This window comes from Lithobates pipiens, unplaced genomic scaffold (genome assembly GCF_037356315.1).
Source record: "Lithobates pipiens isolate NorthernLeopardFrog02 unplaced genomic scaffold, aLitPip1_a1.2 Scaffold_25, whole genome shotgun sequence".
Taxonomy (NCBI): Eukaryota; Metazoa; Chordata; class Amphibia; order Anura; family Ranidae; genus Lithobates; species Lithobates pipiens.
Window position 1 is genome coordinate 56515091 of NW_027507787.1, and position 23228 is coordinate 56538318.

Below are 23228 nucleotides of genomic sequence, written 5' to 3' on the forward strand. Positions count from 1 at the left end.
TTTCTTTATTTGACACAAGTTTTTTTAAACCAGGGAAGGAATAATATGTTTATTTCACTAGATGGGTAAAAAAGGATGATATTTTGTTGAAAGATGTGATGAATGGGGACAGATTTTGCACTTTAGGAGAAATAAGACAAAGATGGGGATGCAGGAAATTAGATAGTTGGAGATATGCACAAATTAAACATTTTGTTCAGGTGCTACCTCGGCCACTCCGTGGGGAAGGAGATCTCAGACCTATGGAGAGAATGCTTTCAGACCTGAGCTGCAAAAAAAAAAAAAAATAAAAAAAAAAAAATAAAATAAAAAAATAAAAAAAAGTTTGTCCAAAATTTATAAAATTCTAGAGGAGGAAAACGAACCAGGGGAACCACTATTCCTGAAAAAATGGGAAGAAGAGTTGGGCACTCTGGGAGATGAGGAACGTAGAAAGAAGATCTTAAGAATAGTAGGTACAATATCGAAGGACAATATGTCAGCGGAGATGTCATTTAAATTAATGGCAAGATGGTATATTGTCCCACAAAGAGCGCATACGAGAAGGGTGGACATATCAGCACTATGCTGGAGGGGATGTGATAAGGTGGGAACTTTTGCACATATCTGGTGGGAGTGTGGAAAGATTGGCCCATATTGGGAGAAAATAGGAAACATCTTTCGGATAACAGGGGAACAGGTAAAGAAGGATCCTTGGACATGTCTGTTCCATGATACTGACAAAACAATAGGGGAATACAAAAACTCATTGATCCCTCACTTATTGATTGCTGCAAAAAGCCTGATCCCAAAGAGTTGGGGCACTGCCGAACCCCCATCCATGAGGGAATGGTTAGGTAAAATAGAGTGGTTAAGATCAATGGAGGAATCAATATCTAGAAGAGGAGACCAAGTGGAAATTTATTATAGTAAATGGGGAAAATGGTTGGAGTTCAAGAAAACAAGGGAATATCTCAGAATGAGTGGTCCCGAGGGGAGGTGAGAGGGGGAGCGAGAGAGAGAGACGGAGAGAGAGAGGGGAGGGATGGGGATATACAAGGAAATGGAATAGGAAGTATATTTTTGCAATATTTTTACTTTTTCGAAGTTCTAATAAAATAAATAAAGAATAAAATAGAGGAAAATGTTAAAAAGAAAAAGAAAAGAAGGAAAAGGATTGCATGTGATGTGAAAGTAGCACTGCCAACAGGCAAAATGGTGGCGATAAGTAGAAGGGAACTAAAGTAACAAGGGCGTAAAGCTTGCCACAATTTGTTGATGAGAGTAAAAAAAAAAAAAAAAAAAAAAAAAAAAAAAAAAAAAGAAAGCCTGCTTTAATCACTTAAATACCAAGCCTTTTTCTGACAATTGTTGCTTACAAGTTAAAAACTGAATTTTTTGCTAGGAAATTACCTAGAACCCCCAAAATATATCAATTATATTTGTAGTCAGTCTTCAAGTGAGAAATGTGATACTCCTGAGAACCAAGGCCTGAGACGTGCCATGGCCTAGCTGGTCAGTATGCCTGAAAAGGGGTAAAAAAAAAAAAAAAAAAAAAAAAGACACAGATTTAGGTGAAGGAGGGACGGTAACAATCCATCAAGTGGAAGAAAAAGGGGGGGTAATGTGGCGCTACCTAAATATAAGTGGATTCCATAATCATTATGAATCTCAGAAAAATCACATAAAATATTCAAAAAGTGTATAAGGAAAAAATATAAATATATAATATACCAATAAAACAATTTCATGTATAAAAAGAAGGTCAGATAAATTCCATAAACATATAAAGACCTTAAAATCACTTGTAGTGTGTTGCTCCAATCAAGTGCAAAGTGCAAGAAATAAATCCAATATATAATCTTCATAAAGTGCAAATAGGTCCCAAAGTTCAAATGTTAGCCATGCAGTGTGAACAACAATCCTATCAAGTGAAAATCCACCGATGATCCACACTTCAGTGCTCAGAGTGCACCCATTGTTTCCCCCAGCCTCTCACCTCTATACAAGGTCCCAAGGGACCAGATCACGCTCTATAAGAAATGGGCTGTAGTACTATTTGAACTTTGGGACCTATTTGCACTTTATGAAGATTATATATTGGATTTATTTCTTGCACTTTGCACTTGATTGGAGCAACACACTACAAGTGATTTTAAGGTCTTTATATGTTTATGGAATTTATCTGACCTTTGTGCATGTTTGTTATTTGCACCATTGCACATTCTTTGGGAACGCTATTGCACTTTATATATTTAGTTTTTATACATGAAATTGTTTATTTAATAGGTATATTATATATTTATATTTTTCCTTATACACTTTTTTGAATATTTAATATCATTTTTCTAAGATTCATAATGATTATGGAATCCACTTATATTTAGGTAGCGCCACATTACCCCCCCTTTTTCACTTTTGTGCATATGAGCGGCTTTCTAGAATTATAAGATTAGCAATTAACTGGCGAGGTTTGTGCGCACCAGTACTGTTATTTTTAAATTCATCAAGTCGAGTATTGTGTGCCTGGATGGCAACAGTAAGTATCCGCTATGACAGGAGACCCACCGACTCCTGACTTGGTTTTGAGAAGGAACCCCCTTAGAAACTGTGAAGCTACCCAGAACAAACTAAACGTCCCGTGAAAGATTGGATTGAGCCTGATGCACAAGACAACCCAGACATGAGAATGAATTGCATGTGAATGAGAGGATACGTGGAGGAAAGTGAGCAAGGGCTGGCCCGAGAAGCCCCTGCAAAATGATGACCTAGGAGATCGAAATACTACAAAACGGACACCAGTGAAGTAGCTCAGTGAAATGACACAGAACACTGGTCCCACCCGATTCGTTTGGATCATGCTTCAGCCTGTGACCTGACAACCGAGTGTGAAATCTGAACTGAAGGAGTAGGGCCAGACTCCAACCCAGGGAAATAAGTTGCATGGCATGATAGTCATACCCAAAGTGACTGAAGCCCCCCCTACCTGGAACAGGCTGGGGATCGGAAGAGATTACTAGACTGACGTCCCTGAGCAGTTTTCCAGGCAACATCCTAGACAAGCGATGAGAGCCGAGAGTGGAATCCAGAATCATGACGAAGTTTGCCCAAACCTACCGTTTAAGGACCGTCAAGGGGACGTGGCTCAGCACACCCTGAGAGTATAGAGAGATAAATCTCTGGGCGGTAACCAGGGCCTCTATGCAACAGGACGTCAACTGAAAGAAAATAGACAACTGCTTCCGACACAAGGGTGAGCCCAGTGGCAAAACGACATCTGCACCAATAAACTAGCCCTAACAAGGCTCAGGACTGATGGAAGGGACTGCAAGCATGGTTGAACCTGAGAACACAAACTAGAGAAATGACAGACAATCAGACATGAGAACAACAATGCCCCTTTGTGCCTACCCAAGTATGAACATGAGCAGAAATGTCAAAACCACTGCATGTAAATGAAACCTGATAATGGACCCACCTCCCCCCACCATTGTGTAAGTACCAAGTGAGCCCGAGTAACCTGCAGCACAGAGAAAGGTAACAAAAACAAAAAAAAACTCAGAGCTAGTGCACCCACAGACCGTGGTGGGTAGTCGTACAAGTGTGGTAAATGATCATGCGTCATATGACGTACGGTATACGGGCGAGAAGATTGTGGCCAACAATCCATATGGATCGGTAGACGTGACAGATCCTGAAATGTGAGCCCTAGCTAACTGACCCAGGTACAAACATGAACAAAGATACGATGAGACATGACAACCAACAAAGATGAAAACAGCTACCGGAGTATCCCATGACTGAAAAACGGCCCCCTCTGAGAAACGCTAAGGCTGAAATACCGAGGCTGAATGCTATAAAAGAAATGCTGAGACTGAACACTGAGGCAGAAACCCAAGGACAGTAATGCTATGACAGAAATGCGGAAACTGAACGCTGAAGCAGAAATGCAATGACCGAAATCCTGGGGCAGAAATGCCATGGCAGAAACACATCGCAGGCGGGTGGCACACTAATGCCAGATGGAGCCCTGAGGAAAGCAGGTGGGTGGAGGATGGACGGACGCCCTCCCCCCGGCATGAGCACCGGAAGAAGTGGGTGGGGCGGCCCCCACGATGCTGGATGGAACATGGTGCTGAAAGGGAGGACGGGCTGGGGCCCCCATGATATGACGGAACCCAGGGATGAAAGGAGGGGAACGGCAGGCGGTCCCCCGAAGGTGCCCAGGAGAGGAGCCGACATCATTGCTGCAGCTGGCCGCCGCTCTGTAAGGAGGCCAGAAGTGACGTGCACCGGCCACGTCAACCAAGAAACGCCGACCCTGAACAGAGGAAGGTTAAATAGCCCTCAAACTCCTCCCACAATTACAGGCTACGCCCTGGTCAGCCTTACACATTTTTTTTTTTGCAGAGACCTTCGAGAATAAAATGGCAGTCGCGGCATTATTTTATGTCACACTATTTGTGCAGCGGTCTTTCAAATGCAATTTTTTGGGAAATATACATTTCAATGAATATATAAAAAAAAAAAAAAAAAAAAAAACTAAACATTAAAGTTAGCCCAATTTTTTTGTATAATGTGAAAGATGTTACACTGAGAATCGTGATCTTTATTCTAATCTAAGCAAAAAAAATTAAAATTGTGATTCTCATTTTATCCAGAATCGTGCAGCTCTAATGTTACGAGATATTTCTATGAGCATAACCTATAGTTGCTGACTTGACTGACTTGTCTAGGATAGATTTTCTTGGCCTATGCTGTTTTTCTAAAGTCAGTTTCTCTCCTCCATGGGCATAAAAATGCAAGTTCACACAACACAAACTTGCATAGTTGTATCTGAATATTGAAAAAATTGGCAAAATATACCAAAGACAGATGACGACCTTACTGGTTTCCAACTAGGATGTCAGACACCAAGCACATTTTATACTTTCATCTCTTGCAGAAATGGAGTTAGAACATGAAAGATTAGTTACACAGTAAAAAATAAAAAAAAAAAAAAAAATAAAAAAAAAATAAAGATGCTACTTATTGGTATAAATCTCGCATCTCCAGGATGGACAGGTGTGTGGAAGCAGAGGAGCACCACTTGGTAAAAAGACCAATACAGAACATTAGGGAGGGTTGGAGGAAACTGACTGCCTGTGCAAGTCTACATATTCAGCAGCATGCTCATTTATGCTCTGCAAGCCAGGATGTACATATTTTACACAAGTGTGTTAGTGTTCAGGTAGGCATAAATAAATTAAACTAACAAACACAGGTTTAAACAGGCACCTAACCGACTGCCATACAGGTTTTGTTTTTATAGTCTGCTTATTATCGCACAGCCATAGGCTACCAGAGCCTAACAAAACCTGAAATTACCTTTCAAAAGGGGCAAAGAGGTTAGCGGTCACCTGGAACTGGACAAGGCGGGAGATTACTAGTACTGGAAACAAATATATTTATATATTTTTTGTTTCCAATAATTGTGGAAGTATGCAAAAAAAGTAATACACACTCACCTGCTGCACTGTTCTCTTTAGTTCCAATTTATGCCAGTTCATACAAGTGTTTAGAATTTGGCTTCATGAACACTGAATGCTTTTTCAGCTGCTCCTAGGGGAGTCTGGCTTTTTTTTCCCCTGCCTCTAAACACCCCTGCATGTTAACATGTGTCCATGCGCACACAGGCAGTTAGAGGAGTTTAGAGGCAGAAAAAAAAAAAACCCCACTGCCAGTGCCTCCAAGATCAGCAGGGTTTTGGCAGAAAATAAAACTCTTGATGCTTCTAAATGTGTGTAAATGTGTTTAAATGTGCGTTAACACTAGGCGCGTCCAACACTTGTGCGCAAACTCGTGTCAATTACCAGAATATGTTATTATTCTGGCCGATGGAATGAATTATTACCCAAGCTCTTGACACTTCTGAAAAAGCATCAAAAACACCTTACATGCTTTTATAAGTGCCAGGTGGTTTGTTTTTTTCTGCCAAAACGCTGCTGCCAGGAGAAAAAGACTTCTAAGGGAGTTGGCAAATCACCTGTTGTGCATAAGGCCTTTATGTTAACCATTTCCCGCAGTAAGTAGCTCTTGTACAGGTTATATTGAAACAATTAAAGTGTAAGTTCACCTTTACAGAAAAATCTGTAAGGTGAGCTTACATGGGACCACCTCCTCGACCCCTCCCCCCCCCCAGATCCCGCTGACCTGGACCACGACAATCTCCTGTTCTAAGCCCCGGTATGTCCAAGTCAGGAGTCCGGGGCTTAGAAAATAGGATTTTTGGACTCATCGTAAAATCCTTTTCTCTGAAGTTCATTGACAGACACAGCACCTTTCATCTTGACCTTAAGAATGCCCCAGACAGGGCCTCCAGACGAGCCGGCAGACGATGAAGGTTGGAGGGAAAAAAAGAAAAAAAAATCTGTTTGGCGGACAAGAATTAAAAAATTCTATCTTGTAGCCCGACAAAACCAGTTTGCAGACCCATTGGTCAGAAAGGAGAGTGGCCAATCAGACTGCAAACTACCGAAGGTGGCCTCCCACTCGAGAGTTGGGCGGGGGCGGACCTTCATGCGGAAACAGATTTGCTTGCAGGCTTGTTCGGCTTGCAAAACCAGGGGTGTTTTTTGTCCCTCCGCAGGTACCTTGTCAGACTGGGAATGAGTCGTCTTTGAGAGTTCATTTCTTGGTCTGACTCGGTCACTGTTTGGCGCATATCCGATGATGGGTGTGGCTGTAGGCGATACCTTGAGCCTTTGGCTTGGATATTATAAATCAAGCACAATTGACCACTCTTATTAGGGGTCACATATCCTCTGGTAAGTGCAGCTGCAATTACTTTGGTGACAAATTCTTACCTTCATCACTCTCATGGTTGGAGGGACTTCTTTCTCATTCTGAATCATCTGAATCATCTGAATATGCGCAAAAGCATTAACTACTTTTGGATACCCACATGGGATTTCACATATGAACTTTTTCACTTATGAACTTTTGATTGAATTTATACATTTGAATTTAACGCTGCACTACTTTCTTATATATTTACTGTATGTCAGGTGTCTGGACAGCTGCCGTTTGAATTTATCATCACGTCATTTTTCACCATTCGCGCAGCTATATTATTTTTGTTTATATTGAAACACTACTACTACCCAGATGTGTTCAACTAGCAAGACAGTACAAGGAACCACGGCATTCAACAGGAGAGCAGGTATACTACATAGATGACCTCTGAAATCGTTCACATATTCCCTCTTCTACTGACCCTGCACTGCAAGGTTTAAATGCTCATTTAGGTCTGAGGGCCCGGGAAAGGCAGCAGACGGTCCCTTCAGGATCCTCACATCTAATGCAGGATTTATGACTACCTTGGCATACAGAGGGGAAGAGGCTGGAACGAGAGTGTAGAGGAGTTTGTGAGTGTAGCTCTAGTTGCTATACTTGCCTGATCTCTGGCACAGTCCCCTAGACTCACTGATCCAGTGATGCAGATCCACTGCTCTTATCGTTAACTATTATGTGAGCTCAGAACCTCAATGATCCACTCCTACCCTGGTAGCACAAGAGCATGGTGCAGAGAGCTTTAACATTTAGGATCCACTCAAAAAAACAAAAAAAACAAAAAACACAAGGGCGAAAAGGATCTTTGCCATCAGCAGATCAAACCAAAGATAATTGGAAAACATTATGTATGCACATTTTAAGTTGCTGGGGGTTCAGCATGAGGGGGCTACCGCTATTTGATCCTTTGGACTTGTAAAATCCAGAACATTTTCCAAATGTATTCGCTGTAAAAACCAAATGCCCTCAGAAGCCAATACATTTTGTAATGAGTCTGTTTGCAATTAAATTGTCACAAGATCATTGAACACCAGTTTCCTAAAAAAGGCTCCAGAGTTTTCTAGCAGATATATCTAAAATAATTCTCTTGACAAGAAGTTGTGAAAAGACAACTGCAGAAGCACTATTTTTCACATCGATGTGTCTCTTTGCATGGGCACTTATAGATTTGAATAAGCTGCTCTGTTTCTTGCTAGAAAAAGGCCCCTGCACATTTTTTTTTTTTAAAAGCAGCTGCACGGAAACCGCATGGTCCTTTGGTGCCATGCAATTCCATGTGCGGGAAACTGCACATTCTTTAGTGCATAGGGGTGCCATTTAAAGCTCCGCTCTTAGTGAGAGGCTGCAACACCATGTGATATTTACATGCACTCCTGCAATGGAAGGACTTTGGCAAAGCTGCGTTTTTTTTTGGGGGGGGGGGGGGGGGGGGGTGTTGAGACCTCCTACTGAAATACCAAAGATGAAATAATAAAAGATCATTTTTCAAGACAGATGAAGGTAAAAGAGGTTTACATGAACACGTCAATCATAAATATTACACTTAACTATAATTGAATTTTACCTCACAAGCGGGATGTGATCTAAAGTGCAGCAGGTCCCATCATTCAGCGTGTCACAGGTGTGATTGTAAACCCTGCAATAAAAAGCATATCAACTATGAGATTTGCAACTAAAGGGAAGCACAGTTTTTATTTGCTAACGTGACTCTTAAGCTTTAGCTCAGCTCATTGGAAAGAGCATGAGAAACAGGTACTCCAGACCAAGGTTGAATTTTATTGGGTTTTATGTAACTCATTTTGCAAAGTTCCTGGGACTTCACCTTGCTTGCCAACCGCAGTGACCATGTACAAAGTCACAGATGTTGATGGAGGTTTGGATATTTTGGATGGGTATTACAAGTTAACAGATTAAGACAGCCACCCCCATCAAATCATTCTCTGCAGCCATTACCCTTTGTACCACCACCCCTCCCTTTAGAATGTAAGCTCTATGAGCAGGGCCCTCCTGTACCTTTTGTATTGAGCTGTACTGCAATTGCGTTGTCCCCCCCCCCCCCCATACACTGTAAAGTGCTGCATAAACTGTTGGCGCTATATAAATCGTATATAATAATAATGTGCAGAATCATGGCAGTTGAAGATCAAACAGAGGCCAACATGGCAGCTTCCTTGGCTGAAAAAGATGGGAGAAGTTTAGTTCCAGTTTGAAAATGAGAGACATTGTATGGTTGCCATGACTACCTGGTATTAGCCACTAAAAACGGCCCCCTAATGTTTCAGTACATTAAGATGTTTTCAATGGCCCTGTTGAGTCAGCATAAGAAAAACCCCAAATTTGAGTGCTATGCACAGGACATGGATTATCAGTCTGTGTAGTATGTTCAGGAACTGATATAAGCTGCTTATTTTGCCTTTTAGGCTGTCTCCAACTTCACCAATTTCTCGTTCTCTCTTGCGGTAGAGAAGTTCCAACAGCACTTACACTCTAGTGACTAAAGAATTCATTGACATATTACAACCAATCCAACTGATCGAGTTGGTCTTATTAGAAGTCCATTTACTCTCCCTCTGCAAAGGTTTTGAAAAGTAATTTTTACTAAATGAAACACCAAACTAAAACCTTAACTGCATGAAGTAGTAAAACTATGAGCATAAAAATAAGAGGCTAAAAGTTTGACATTATGAGAAGTACCATAAAATAAATAAGTGACAAAATGATAGTTAATCTTCATGACAGAAAATTTTGGCCAGCAAATATTTAACTCAACTTTAGACTAAAACCACAACAAAAAATAGTAAATTTTTAAACTATATAACTACTGTATTGCAGCCAAGTTATTCAAATCAAGTCGGTAGCCTACATTAGAACTCAGCACAACAGGCTCAAAAAAAGTATGAACCCATTTTTTTTTTTTACAAAAGTCTTACTTAACCATTTGACGGGAATTTTTTTTTTTGCCATCTTAAAAAGGCATAATTTGTTGGAAAAATTACTTAGAAGCCCCAAAGCAGAATGTCTATCAACTATATTTTACATTAGAATTTAACATGTTAAACAATCTTAAGTAAAATAACCAAAATAAAATATTAAAGAGGTTAGGTCTGGCAGAGTTTCAATGTGACATTACAGCATCCGAATATATATATATATATATATATATATATATATATATATATATATATATATATATATATATATATATATATATATATATATATATATTTTTTTTTTTTTGAAAGCATATAAATGTACCATGGAACCGGAAACACTGGTTTTGTACGTTTAGCATGTTTATTAGTTTTGTATGTTTAAAAAGGAAAAAAAAAAAATTTAAAACGATACAACTCATTTAAAAAAATAAAAATAAAAAATTATTATAATGAGGTGGTGGAGACTCCGCTTCTTGCAAAGAGTGAAAAAGCAGCAAAGGCTGGGAGAATGATAATGGAGGATTTTATCTACCTGAAGATTGACTGGAGTAAGGACACTGCACGAACTGTTAAAGTATAAGTCCACCCCAACACTAAAATCTCTAAATCTACAGGCATCCATGATCTAAGACTAACCTATCTAGCCCTGTAAAAAAAAAAAACTAATACATACCCTTTTTGAAGCTGCTCCAGCCTGGTCCCACGCTTAGCTGTCAGCTGCGGCTTCACTGTGGAGGTGGGTGCAGAACAAGCACAGGACAACGGAAGCCTCATAGTAACTATGGGTGATGTCACCTGACATTCCTTTCCCAGCCCTTGTCGGCTGTCTCCTCTGCAGAGCTTCCACTGCTGAAGACCAGACCAAATTGGCTTCAAAAAGGTATGTATAGCAATTTCTTCCTAGATAGGTCAGTCTTAGATCGTGGATGCCTGTAGATGTTGAGATTTTAGTATTGTATTAGGGTGACCTTACACTTAAAAAAAAAAAAAAAAAAAGGGGCAAAAATGTATAAACTTATTACAAGACAATTTTATGGTCCAGCTCATAGAGGCCCCGACTATGAATGATGCTCTGTTGGACCTGGTAATCTCAAACCATGCAGAGCTTATTAGTAATGTACACATAAAAGAACATCTGGGTAGCAGTAATCATAACAGGATTTCATTTAATGTTCGCGGTAGCCCCTACAAACACGATCCGAAAATCGTACAACATATCGTCCTTTTTGGGGTTTACTAAAGTGATGCAAGTTCTTGTACAACAAAATAAAAATGCGGGAGTGATGTAATGTGTTGTAGTGTATTTTCAAACTACTGTACTGATTAAAAGAAAACCGTACAATCTTGTATCATATGAGAAAAAGTTTCATGCATGTCCCATCGGATAATATCAGATGAATGGTCATGATCAGCTCTTAAAAGTTGTGTACTAACAATTAGATTAACTTACAATCGCTTCGAAAGTGGTATTTTTCATATGATTCGGAAATATAAAAATAAACACTTAACTTAGAGAGCAAATTTTCCAGGGATTAGGGCTGCTCTCCAAAAAACTTAGACTGGGAGGGAATATTGGCATCGATAGAACAGAAAAGGGAATTTTTCAAAAAGACTGTATACAAACTCACTGCAAAGCATATTTCCATGGGCAAGAAGCTTAAAATGCTATAAATAAAACCTATGTGGCTCACAGACAAAGTTAGAAAAGCTATAAATAAGAAAATAACTTTAAAAAAATGTAAGAATGAGGGAACACTATTTTTTGATATTGCAAAGAATATAACAATATGTAAAATAGAAATCAAGGCCAAGGAAATGCAAATATATTTAATAGTAAAAAAGGTCAGGTCTGAGCATGTTGGCTCTTTACAAAATAATTTAGAGTAGGTGACTAGGGACAAAGAGAAGGCACATTTATTAAATACCTTCTTCAGCTCCGTGCATACAAAAGGAGCATGGGGGTGGTATTGACAAATTATCCACAATGGCTCAAAATTGATTTGGTCCAGAAATATTTAGACAGCATAAAGGTGAATAATGCTCCAGGACCACATGGCATCCACCCAAGAATCCTAAAAGAATTGAGCTCTAATTTCAAAGCCATTGTTTCTATTTTTTAGGGATTCATTAAAGAAAGAAGTCATCAGACAAACCTGAATTCTTTTTTAGGAGGCAGTTAAAACCTTGGACAGAGGGGATAAAACCCTGGACAGAGGGGATAAAACCTTGGACAGAGGGGTGGTTGTGGACGTGATATACTTGGATTTTGCACAAGCATTTCACACAGTTCCCCACACATGGTGTAAAAATCAGTTTGTAAATCAATGGAAAACTGGCTAAAAGTCTGAATTCAGAGGAGTAGTGGTTAACGATTCATTCTCTGAATGGTCTAATGTTAATCGTGGTGTACCCCAAGGTTCAGTTTTGGGACCATTACTTTTTAATATACGTTTCAAGTTTGTTTTTGGGGGAAAAGTGCAAGAAAGCTAAAGTGTGTGAACACTAGGGTATCATCTCGATATAGTAGCAAAAAGAATGAGTATTTTGGGACTTTGAATATACACCAGTGTGCACACTTGGCACACAAAAAGAAAAAAATTATTTTCCTATAAAAACATAGTTTGTGTAAAAATATATATTTTTTTTATACAAGATAAAAACATTTATGTGAAATACATTACAAAGATAAGCACATTAAATCTTCTGATTATATTGGGTCTGGGATTAAAAGTACCATTTTATTCTTTGCAGATGACATCAAGCTATGCAGTCAAATAACGTCCTTACATGAGGTCTCCATCTTACAAGCTGACCTCAACGCACTGTTTAATTGGGCAACTATGGAGCAAATAAGGTTTAAATGTTGATAAATGTAAAGTTATGCACTTGGGGGATAAAAATATGCATGTATCATACTAGGATTTGGTTATTCTGGTAGATCATAGGTTTAATAATAGCATGCAATGGCAAGCAACGGTTTCCAAATAAATCAAAATCGCCTTGTATCGAGAGGTATTGACAGACAGAAAGACATCATTGTGCCCTTGTACAAATCATTAGGCACCAATTCACAAAAAGGATATTAGGGAAACGGAGAGAAGGGCAACCAAACTGATAAGAGGCATGGAGGAGCTCAGCTATGAGGAAAGATTAGAGGAATTGAAATTATTACCTTGAGAAGAGAGGAATGTAAGGGGTTATGATCAACATATATAAATACACAAGTGGTCCAAAATAGTGAACTTTGTGTATAGTTGTTCACTTTGAGGAAAGGAGATTTAATCTCCAAATATGAAAAAGCTTCTTCACAGTTAGAGCTGTGATAATGTGGAATAGACTCTGTCAGGAGCTGAATATTAACATTTATAGGTAAAGCTGAGCCACAGAACATCCGATTTTCTCAGTAGGGTTCTCTATCTACATCTACACACACACACACACACACACACACACACATATATATATTTTTTCCGCCTTTTTAATGGTTTGAACTAGATGGACTTGTGTCTTTTTTCAACCAGACTATTTAACGTGAAGTGAGTGGGGATGATAGGTTTTCTGAACTCTCATAATAGGAAGGAATGCAGGAAACATAAAATGCATTAGTCAGCTTTCCTAGGAACTTTGGGAAACATATCCACATGTGAAGTTTCCATTTTAGAAACCCATTAAGTACAAAAAGAAAAATTAAGCTTAGATTTAAAGCAGATTTTTCTGATTCATCTCAAATGGGCATGGATGATAGCCAACAGTTATTTGCATCAGTTATTTTGTAAAATGAAATTGGATTAAAGCAGAACTTTACCCATAACTTGGGTTAAAAAAAAAAAAAAAAAAAAAAAAAAAAAAAAAAACATGCTCTTTAGCAAGCAACATACATTCGACATTACTAATTATGCTACCATAATTAGTGTGTGCTGTAAATTGCCTCCAGCATTGCTCCTGTTTCTTATTGCAGGAGGCTGTAGAGCTGCACAATAGTCAAGAATCGTTATCGTGATCTTGAATAAAGTGTTTCACAATTCTTTCTATGCAAAGAATTCTCTCTACTCTTCTAAAGCCACAGCCATCAAAAGAAAGGAAGAGAAAAACTGGGCAGTCTGCCAAGTATCAACACATTCTTTATCAGTTGAACTGAAGTATAAAAATTGTAACAATCTGTCAATGGAACAGACTGTGTGTAAGTGAAAAAAGTTTTACCACGTAAACACTAAACATTTTTCTGACATTTGTTGGTTTCAAGTTAAAAATCAGCTTTTTTTTGTTGCTAGAAAATGACTTAGAACCCCCCCCCCCCCCTCCCCAGAGAACTGTTTCAAGGGTTCCTTTGTGTTGAAAAAGGTTGATGAAAGGCTGCCCTAGAGAATAAAATGGTGGTTGTTGCAATATTTTATGTCACACTGTATTTGTGCAGTGCTCTTTCAAATGCAATTTTTTTTAATTACTTTAATGAATAAAAAAAAAAATAGTAAAGTTAGCCCCCCTTTTTTGGGGATAATGTGAAATATTTGACATTGCTAGAATCATGATCTTTTTATTCCAAGCAAAAAAAAAAAAAAATGTGATTCTCATTTTGGCCAGAATCGTGCAGCTTTAGGAGGCTGCCATTTTGCTAAAGCCCAGAGCACCTGAAAAGCAATAAAATCATAAAGCTGAACTAAACCCATCGATTTAACAGTTTAAAAAAAAAAAACAGCAACCCTGGCATTCTAGGAATGGAACTGCCACATTTGCTTGAGTTCCCAACCAAACCGTCAAACGCAGGCTTGACAAATTTGCTTAGAATCTGAGCCAGCTAAAAAAGTTAGGAGCCAACCTAGAGAAAAACAGTAGTTCCAATTTTTTATGCCAGACGATATTACTGTGCACCGAGTAAATAGATACCAAATCTTAACATGTCAGTACCCTATATTTTCTATAGGCAACACTTAAAAAAACCCCTATAGGTCATCAGTTTAGTGTTACGAAAGGTCTGCTGCTAGAATTATTGCTCTCATTCCAGCGTGCGCAGCAATATGTAACATTTATCACAATCAATGTTTTCAGGCACAAGCCTCCTGCATGTTTGTACATGCATATATGTATGTATTTGGGGGGGGGGGGGGGGGGGTGGCTTTTACATACTTTTTTTTTTTTTACTTAACTCTCTCCTCCCCCCCATCCAATAGGGAATATGTTTTTTTGGTGCCGGGTTCTCCTTAATGAAACATCCAGGGGAAATGGTCAACGGGGACATGTAAATGACATCACTTGAAGGGGAGGAGAGCAGACGTGTGTCTACTATCCCCCCCCCCCCCCAATTCTATACCCAGCATCACGCGCCATGCCTGTCCCAGGTCACAGATGGGCAAGAGGAGCCCAGGATATGTGCGGGGGTTATTAATCATTGTGCTTGTTCAAATAGAGGAGCTTTACTGCCAACGCCCCCAACACCACAGTGTGAAAGTAGCCTATAAGTAACTTATTTTTAATGTTTTTCAAAGCTATACACGCAAAAGGGGCCAGCCTGAAGTGATCTAGCAGCACTTCATTTTCTGACTAAATGTTCCACTTTAAAGAGGAACTAAACCAAGGAATAGCTAGGATGGCAACATCTTGGCCTCCATTTAGATTTGTAATTGTCGTGATGATACACGTGACTAGTTATGACACCAGCCACATGGGGGGGGGGGGGGGGGGAAGCACACTGCCAACTGACAGTTATCACCAGAGGTATACCTTGAATGAAGCACACAGTGCACATATGAAGTATTAAGCAATGTAAATTAAAAATAGAGAAAACATTTTTTATGCTTGATTAAGGATTTGACAACATTTAACATTTCTATCTTGAGCTTTCATTTGGAAACAGTTTAATCAGCGGTTTTATTTCTGTCTTGTGGTGGTGTGAAGGTGTAGAATCTGGGTCCCTCAATGGACTTCAAGAAAATACATTTCCTGACGAGTACAAGAGATCCTATTTTCTTTTTTGGCCATTGTGGAACACAAGTTGTCTTTAACCTTCAAGATGTCCAAAAAACGCCTGAAAGGAGTGTACAACAAAGCGAAAAAATGGTAAACAGGACCAAGAAAAAGCAACAGAAAAACTGGGGACAGCGTCCAAGAGCCACTTGAAGAATCTGACGGCCGAAGACGGCATCAGGCGAGTCCAAAACATCCACCTGGTAGAACGTGGGAGAATGTGTGAACAGACGACCAGGTGGAAGCCTTGCAAACCTGGGAAACAGATGTTTGATGCCAGAAAGCAGTAGTTTGCCAATAGGAAAGGGTCAAACCAGACACTCACGGTCATAAACTGGAATGTTACTAAATAATTATCTGATAAAGGAAGAGAAGTTGGGACTTTGAATGAAGTACCTGTAATAACCAGGTGCCGCCATCCCTATTTGTTGCAAAGAGAGAAGGGTTGGGACTTTGCATGAGGCACATGAACAAAGCCAGATATGAAGTGAAAACCTTTATTTCGAGAAATATACACAATTTGTAAAACATGTTCCACCTCTAAGGTTAATAAAAAAAAAAAAAAAACTGGCTCCTGACTACAATTGCAAAATTATATTGGTAGTTGGTAAAAAAAAAAAATAAAAAAATATGTAATAGTAGCATTGACAGTAACAACCAGTGTAATGAGAAGATTTACAGTGACCACCAAATGTAACAGACATTTAGCCTGCGTTCATATTGTGTATTTTGAGAATGCATGCAAAATCACTTTCCTGACACCACAGAAATGTGCTGCCCCTTAGCAAATACACAGCAGTTGTTAATGACGCCCTCACGCATCTGCTGACAAGTGCATTTTCACATGCACCAAAATTCTATGATAATGTGACATTTTGTGCTTTTTACATTTCTAGTGCATACAGCAGTCCACTGAAATTAATGGGTCGCCCTACATCTATACCCACCCTGTCAGTACATCTGAATCCTAAAACCCCTGCTAACCTTTGCACCCCAAACGTCCCCCACCCTCTCCACTCCAACCCCCCTTCCCTTAACTCCACCTGCCCCCCCTCATCTTTGCACCCACCTTCCTTACTTCTATACATCCCCTCCTTGCTCACCTGTGCACCCCAAACAAATTCCTCATCTGCCTACCTCTGCACAACCCACACTACTCTCCCATTCACCCCCTCCAATTTGCTTATCCTCGCAGAAAAGGCTGATGGTGGTGATCACAACTGCAGGCAGGACTTTCAAACATGCCCCTTCACCTCCTGTGGACAACATTCAAGCATTCAGCAGAGCGGATGGTGGATATGACCACTGGGGGGGGCATAATATATCCACTTCCCAACTGGCGCACGCCGATGTACGTCGGCAGAATGGCACGGGCAGGCATATTGGCGTAAGGTACGTCCAATTTTAAAAATGCCGCCCTGCCATTGCGAGCGCACCGCCGCCGGCTCGCGTGTCGGTCGGGACCCCCGTGAGTCCGGTCGCGGGTCCTGCGGACTATATCACCGCAGGCATAACCGCAATCGTCTCACAGCGCGGCTGAACGGGGAGATGCCGTTGTAAACAGCATCTCCCCGTTCTGCCTAGCACCTGTGACGCTGATCTCCGCTCCATGTGATTGGAGGAGAGATCGGTGTCCACTAAAACAAAGCCCAGCCCCCGCCCCCCCAGTTAGTAACACGCCCCTAGGAACACTTAACCCCTACACTGCCACCCCTGGTTAACCCCTTCACTGCCAGTGTCGGTTACACAGGAATCACTGCATTTGTATAGCACTGATTGCTGTTTAAAATGACAATGGTCGCAAAAATGTGTCAAAAATGTCCGATGTGCCATAAAACTATCCCCTATATTGTAAACGCTATAACTTTGCGCAAACCAATCAATAACCGCTTATTGCCTTTTTTTACCAAAAATATGTAGAATATGTATCGGCCTAAATTGAGGGAAAAAATATGTTTTTTTATATATTTTTGGGGAATATTATAACAAAAAAGTAAGAAATAATGCGGTTTTCTCAAAATTGTGTCTCCGTTTATAGCGCAAAAAATAAAAAACGCAGCGGTGATCAAATACCACCAAAAGAAAGCTCTATTTTGGGAGCCACGTCGCACAACCGTGCAATTGTCAGTTAAAGCGACGCAGTGCCGAATCGCAAAAAGTGGTCTGGTCTTAAGCCAGCAAAATGATGCGGTCTGTAAGTGGTTAAATATGAATGCCACCTCTATTTACCTAACAATGCAGCCGCTATTTACATGCAACCACGGGGTCTGCAGGGGAGTCATATGTACAAGGCAGTAGGGCAGAGCTGGGAAGCATTAGTAACAACTTCACACTGAGATATCGGGACACAGCATGGGACTAAAACTTTGAGGTACAAGAGAATTTAAACCAGGATAGTTGGCAAGTATGAGGCTCCTGCTTTGGGCTCCACAACCACGACAGGGCTCAGGGCAGCTGCCCATATTGTCCTGCCTTAAAAACGACCCTGTGTGCAGGCATGCGAGGACTAAAGAAGACTTGCTTCGCTGGATGTAAACAGTGGAACCAGTGCCCCTGAATCTGTAAAAAGGTAGGGAAGGGGGCATAAAGTCAGGTTAAAGAGAGATTGTAAAAAGATAAAACACAAAAAAAAAAAAAAAAAAAAACCGACCACCACATGTCTATACTTTCCTGCTGTGTGCAATAGAATTGACAAGAGCCTCCTATGCTTGGGTTCCCTGCCCACGTGCCTGGCCCCTCCTCTGTCCAGTGTTCCCATGGGAAGAAGCTCCTGAGCCCCGCTTCTGTCATTGACAAAGACCAAAGGACTCGGATCCGCCCCCCCCTTTACTGGCTTTGCTTGACAGCACAGGAAGCCCCAAAGCCAGTGAGACCCGGAAGGGAGAGACTATCTGCAGATGTGTACAGCACTGGATCGAATGAGGGCTCAGAATAGTAGGCGGATGCGCCTAAAGCTGATGGAACATTAGGCTTTAGAACCACTTTAAGTCAGGGGAAGGTGCAAAATGCACTTTTGAAAGGAAAAAAAAAATAAAAAAATAAAAATAAAAAAAGCACATTTATTCTTTAACGGAAACCAAAGAAAAGGAGGGCCGATTTCCAGTCTCTAGCTCAGGGGTCTCAAACTGGTGGCCCTCCAGCTGTTGCGGAACTACAAGTCTGCCTGAGGGAGTCATGCTTGTAACTGTCTGCCTTGCAAAGCCTCATGGGAGTTGTAGTTTTTAAACAGCTGGAGGGTCACCAGTTTGAGACCTCTGCGTCTAGCTCAATACCGAGTCACTGGCCTAAAATAAAATCAGATTGAAGTAAAAACTCGAAGTGCTGCCACTACTAGTTATAGAATACCTTACTTTTTGGAACAGGACATCCATACCAAAAAACACACTTGTTTTTTTTTCTTTCGTCACAATACTGTTCAAACTTTCACTCGTTTACTTTGTATTAATAGGCTCAATAATAATTTTATAGTTGCTATTCTCAATAAGCATCAAATGTACATACAATAACTAGATTTAATTATTTCAAAATATCTTACCTTTCATTCTATACACACACACACACACACACACAAATATATATTTTACATACACACATTTTATATATTTGTGTGTAAAGCCAAAATTTGTAAGAGTCTTGCCCTATCAATTCCTGCCCTCAATCCACTCATTCCGTCAATGTTTCCGTTTCCGGTTCTTGAAGTCAGGACGCCAACATTGCCACAAGGTTTTCCAATACCGCAGAAGTTTGTATGAGTTTCTACAAAAAGATTTGATTGTTCAGAGTTGATCACTGAATTCGTTTCAAGAGTAGCTGCCATCTAATAGTTCAGATTCTGGTAATTTTCCTGGGTTGCGTTTCAGTATCAGCAGGACATGATAAATGTTTTTCGTATGGATTTCTTAATACCTGCCTTTTTCATTCTAAATGAGTAATTTTTGTGAAATGTACACGTCAATACTGGTTAACCGTGTCACGATTTCGATATTCGTACGATTTCAGTACAAGATTTGTACCTTTCCTATCTGCATCTCACGCATACATTAAGTTGACGAATATGCGTACCCGTTTTTTGTTTTTACTTGATTATCTCAGTACTTACATTTCGTCTGATGACGAGGGTTGTTTTAAAACATCAGTATACAGGATTTTTGCATATTTCTCATGTCATACAATATATAGCAGTTAGGTTACAGTGTATGTTGGTGTATATAAGCTTGATTAGATTAAATACGCATGATTTTGTGAATTTCCATTGATTACAGTTCACATTGTGGTATAAAACATACACATGGGTTGGTTTGGTGATGTTTTATATTAGTTTTATTGAGTTGTTGCTTTTGCAGTTCACCTTATAAGGGAGCCATGACATGCCAGAAAATAACACGTTACTCTGATTAATATCAGAATAGCCATTTCTTTCACTTTTTTTTTTTTTTTTTTTTAAAGACTGCGGGCAGGTCTTCACATACATTGACTAGGTGGTAGCCCCTTGTTTTCTTATGTTCCTTTTCTATAGTTCTTATTTCTACATATCAACAGGACTCATAAGGCTCAATTTTCGGTTCAGTCAATACAGGTTGGTATAATATGTTGACCAATTTCGTTTGTCATCACCTACGTGGCAAAAGTTATTTTTACATATATAACTGATTACATCTCACAGCGTTACACTGCTACAGTTGTTACCAATCATGTTTATGGGTACTAAAGAATTTAGGCGATCGTTCTTCAAATGACTTCTGCGGTGGCAAGCCTCTGCATCAATTACACATAAGTCACGACATAACCCTCATATCTCTTACCCAACATTTTTTCAGGTATCCAAGGCCTGAGTTTGCGCTTTTAATTTGCCTGCTACGCCTCTATCAATGTCATAAGATGGACATGTTTTCAGTCCTACACAACATGAATTTTGTTAACTAACCCACATCACCATATGGAGTCCACTTGTAGAACCACATTCACTCTTGAGAAAAAATAAATAGGAAATATACATATTTTATGAATATAGGCTAGCAACAGTTTTGTTCTCAGTTATAGGTCATGTCACAGGCAGCGAATATTGAAGATTTTGCCTCCACCACTCCTTCTGCGGCCAGGGGTTCAGAACATAGTAGCACACCCTCCCTGAACTGCAGCACAGGGGATATCTTGTACCCGGCTTTTCGCTTGCAAAGCTGAACTTTTCAGACTTTTATTCCCCAGTGCACCAGGGTCCAGTGCTGAGCAAGACACCCTAACATATGGTAACTTCATCCCTCTCACAAAATTCACTCCACCCTGAGCTCACTGGCAACCTCCAGTTAGGCGCTACAAGCCAGGGTCAAGGTCTTGGAAAACCATAAAGGCCCAGCCCCAGAGGCCACACCATTCCCAGGAGCTCAGCAGTTTCTAGGACCCCCTTGGTTTCAAGCCCCGTCCCTTTAGTCTCAGGTAAAGGCGCCAGTACTCAGTTACCCCAGCACATTTCATTCCCGGGAAAAATCAAGAAAGATATTCTTGATGGAAAAGACATAAATTTGGCTTCCCTTTTAATAGCTGCCCATGATGTAGTTGACAAGTCATATGCTTGCGGTGAGGTCTCCGTGGTAGTCAAGACCAGGAACCACAGGCTTAACCGTAAACTTTCCATCCCAAATTTTGTTCTTGCCTTCAGTATATTCAGGGATGTAATTTTCTCTGTAAGCTGACAGAGGGAGGAGCTTGAGCTCTACCTTTACGCAGTAGTGGAATTGGGTCAGAAATACGGGGTGGGGGTCGACTGATTCCGCCAAGGCCGCAGCCATTTTTGTTCAATACCAGGTAGTAACAGATTGGAGCAACAGACAGCGGTTGTCAGCAATTTGCTGGGCTAAGGTCGCCAGTTTGTGCGACATGCCAGTCATCCACACACACACTACCTACCATTGCCCCAATACGGAACCCCCCGTTCTACATTTTTTTTTTAAGATATATATATATATATATATATATATTTTTTTTTTTTTTTTTAATAAAAAGGTAGAAACTTTGGTGATTCACAGACAGAGGCAATGGATTTGCTACTCCAGACCAAAGGGTTTTATCATAGGGCCATTCTCAACAACATCTTTCCATAATTGGAGAGTTAACCCCCTTGGCCTGGTTAAAGGGGAAATAGTTTTTACATCAGTCCCTTGATTTTCTCACGTACCTAGTCTGAATTCCTTGAACCCATCTGAGGAATTTTCACTCAAATATGCATCAGGTGATCAGGCAATATAACACATTATCAGTATTGGTAGGAACGCTTGGCTGTCTAAGGCCGACATATCGGATGCGTTCAAGCTTCTCCCCATTCTGCCTTCCCTTTGGCAGTGGCATGGGATCAAGTGGAGAGGTCTGTTTTGCTACCAAATTTACCTTCATGGTCCAAAAGCAGCCCTTGGCTGTTTGATACTTTCACACAGGCACTTAGTTGGATTCTCAAGCATAAAATAACTCAGTCAGGAAGTCATCCACTATCTAGACAATTACCTCCTTATTGGAAGTTCTAAACAAGCCTCCACTGATCTTATAAGTGTTATAAGTGCAAAAAACAGACCGTTTTTTCTGCACTTAACATCCCACTGGCAGTTAAGAAGATTGAAGGCCCGGCTACTGCCCTTAATTTCCTTGGGATCACATTAGACATTCAGTCCATGCAGGCTAATCTGCCTGCAGACAAGTTAGCAAGAATCAGAGACCGTATCAAAGCGTTTACGATCTCCCAAGCCTGTTCCAGGAATGTATTGTAATCACCGTCATGTATGCTAAACTTTGCCATGAGGATCATTCCCCAAGGTGGGTCTTAATTTCTCAGTAGTTGGCACTGTTGCCCATTGCCCCTCTGCCCCCCCCCCCCCAACTGATTCTAGGGGTCAAACTAGATTCCATGGCTTTATCAGATTTACATATGTCTGACGAGTGCCTCCAGCACTGGAACGGCATTCACCATGTTCATCCCTGCAGTGTCTGTTATCTCCTCAGGTTATTACTGATGCTGCAGCCAACAAAGGCTATGCAGCAATTTTTGGCACTCACTGGCTAGCAGGACCATGGCCAAAGTCTGGCAATTCCCAGGTTTGCGCAAACATCAGCATTGTTTGATATTTACCCTATAGTGTCTGCAGAGCAGGTGTGGGGTCACCTATGGACAGGTAACACTGTCGTTTTCTCCACAGACAATCGGGCTACCTTCAAAATCATTAACAAAAGGTAGGTCATGTTTGTTAATCATGTCTTTTGTACGCAGGCTCATTTGGCTGTCCCTCCAGTTCAAATTCCATATTCACCTCTAGGTTCATCAATGGTGTAGACAATACAGCTGCAGATGCTCTATCCCGTTTTCCAGCAGGCCCCAGACATGGATGCCTGTGCCACCCCATCCCAGCACTTCTCAGTCTTAAAGATGGATTAGATACTCATTGGCCTGGCACAGTAGCAGTGATCAACAGGTCATTATCAGCCAACACAAGAAAGGCTTAGACCCCTTTCACACTGAAGTGCTTTAGAGGCGCTACAGCG

The 23228-nt window shown here is 40.5% G+C and overlaps 1 protein-coding gene across 2 annotated transcripts in view; it reads right to left on the minus strand.

Annotated features, from left to right (window-relative positions):
- Window positions 1-23228, minus strand: part of LOC143930290 (transmembrane protein 150A-like) — a 236192-nt gene that overhangs the window by 117933 nt on the left and 95031 nt on the right. For both annotated transcript variants that reach the window (XM_077454485.1, XM_077454484.1), the window contains one exon: window positions 8375-8446. In XM_077454485.1, coding sequence (XP_077310611.1) covers window positions 8375-8446 — 72 coding nt within the window. The remainder of the gene's footprint in view (window positions 1-8374; window positions 8447-23228) is intronic.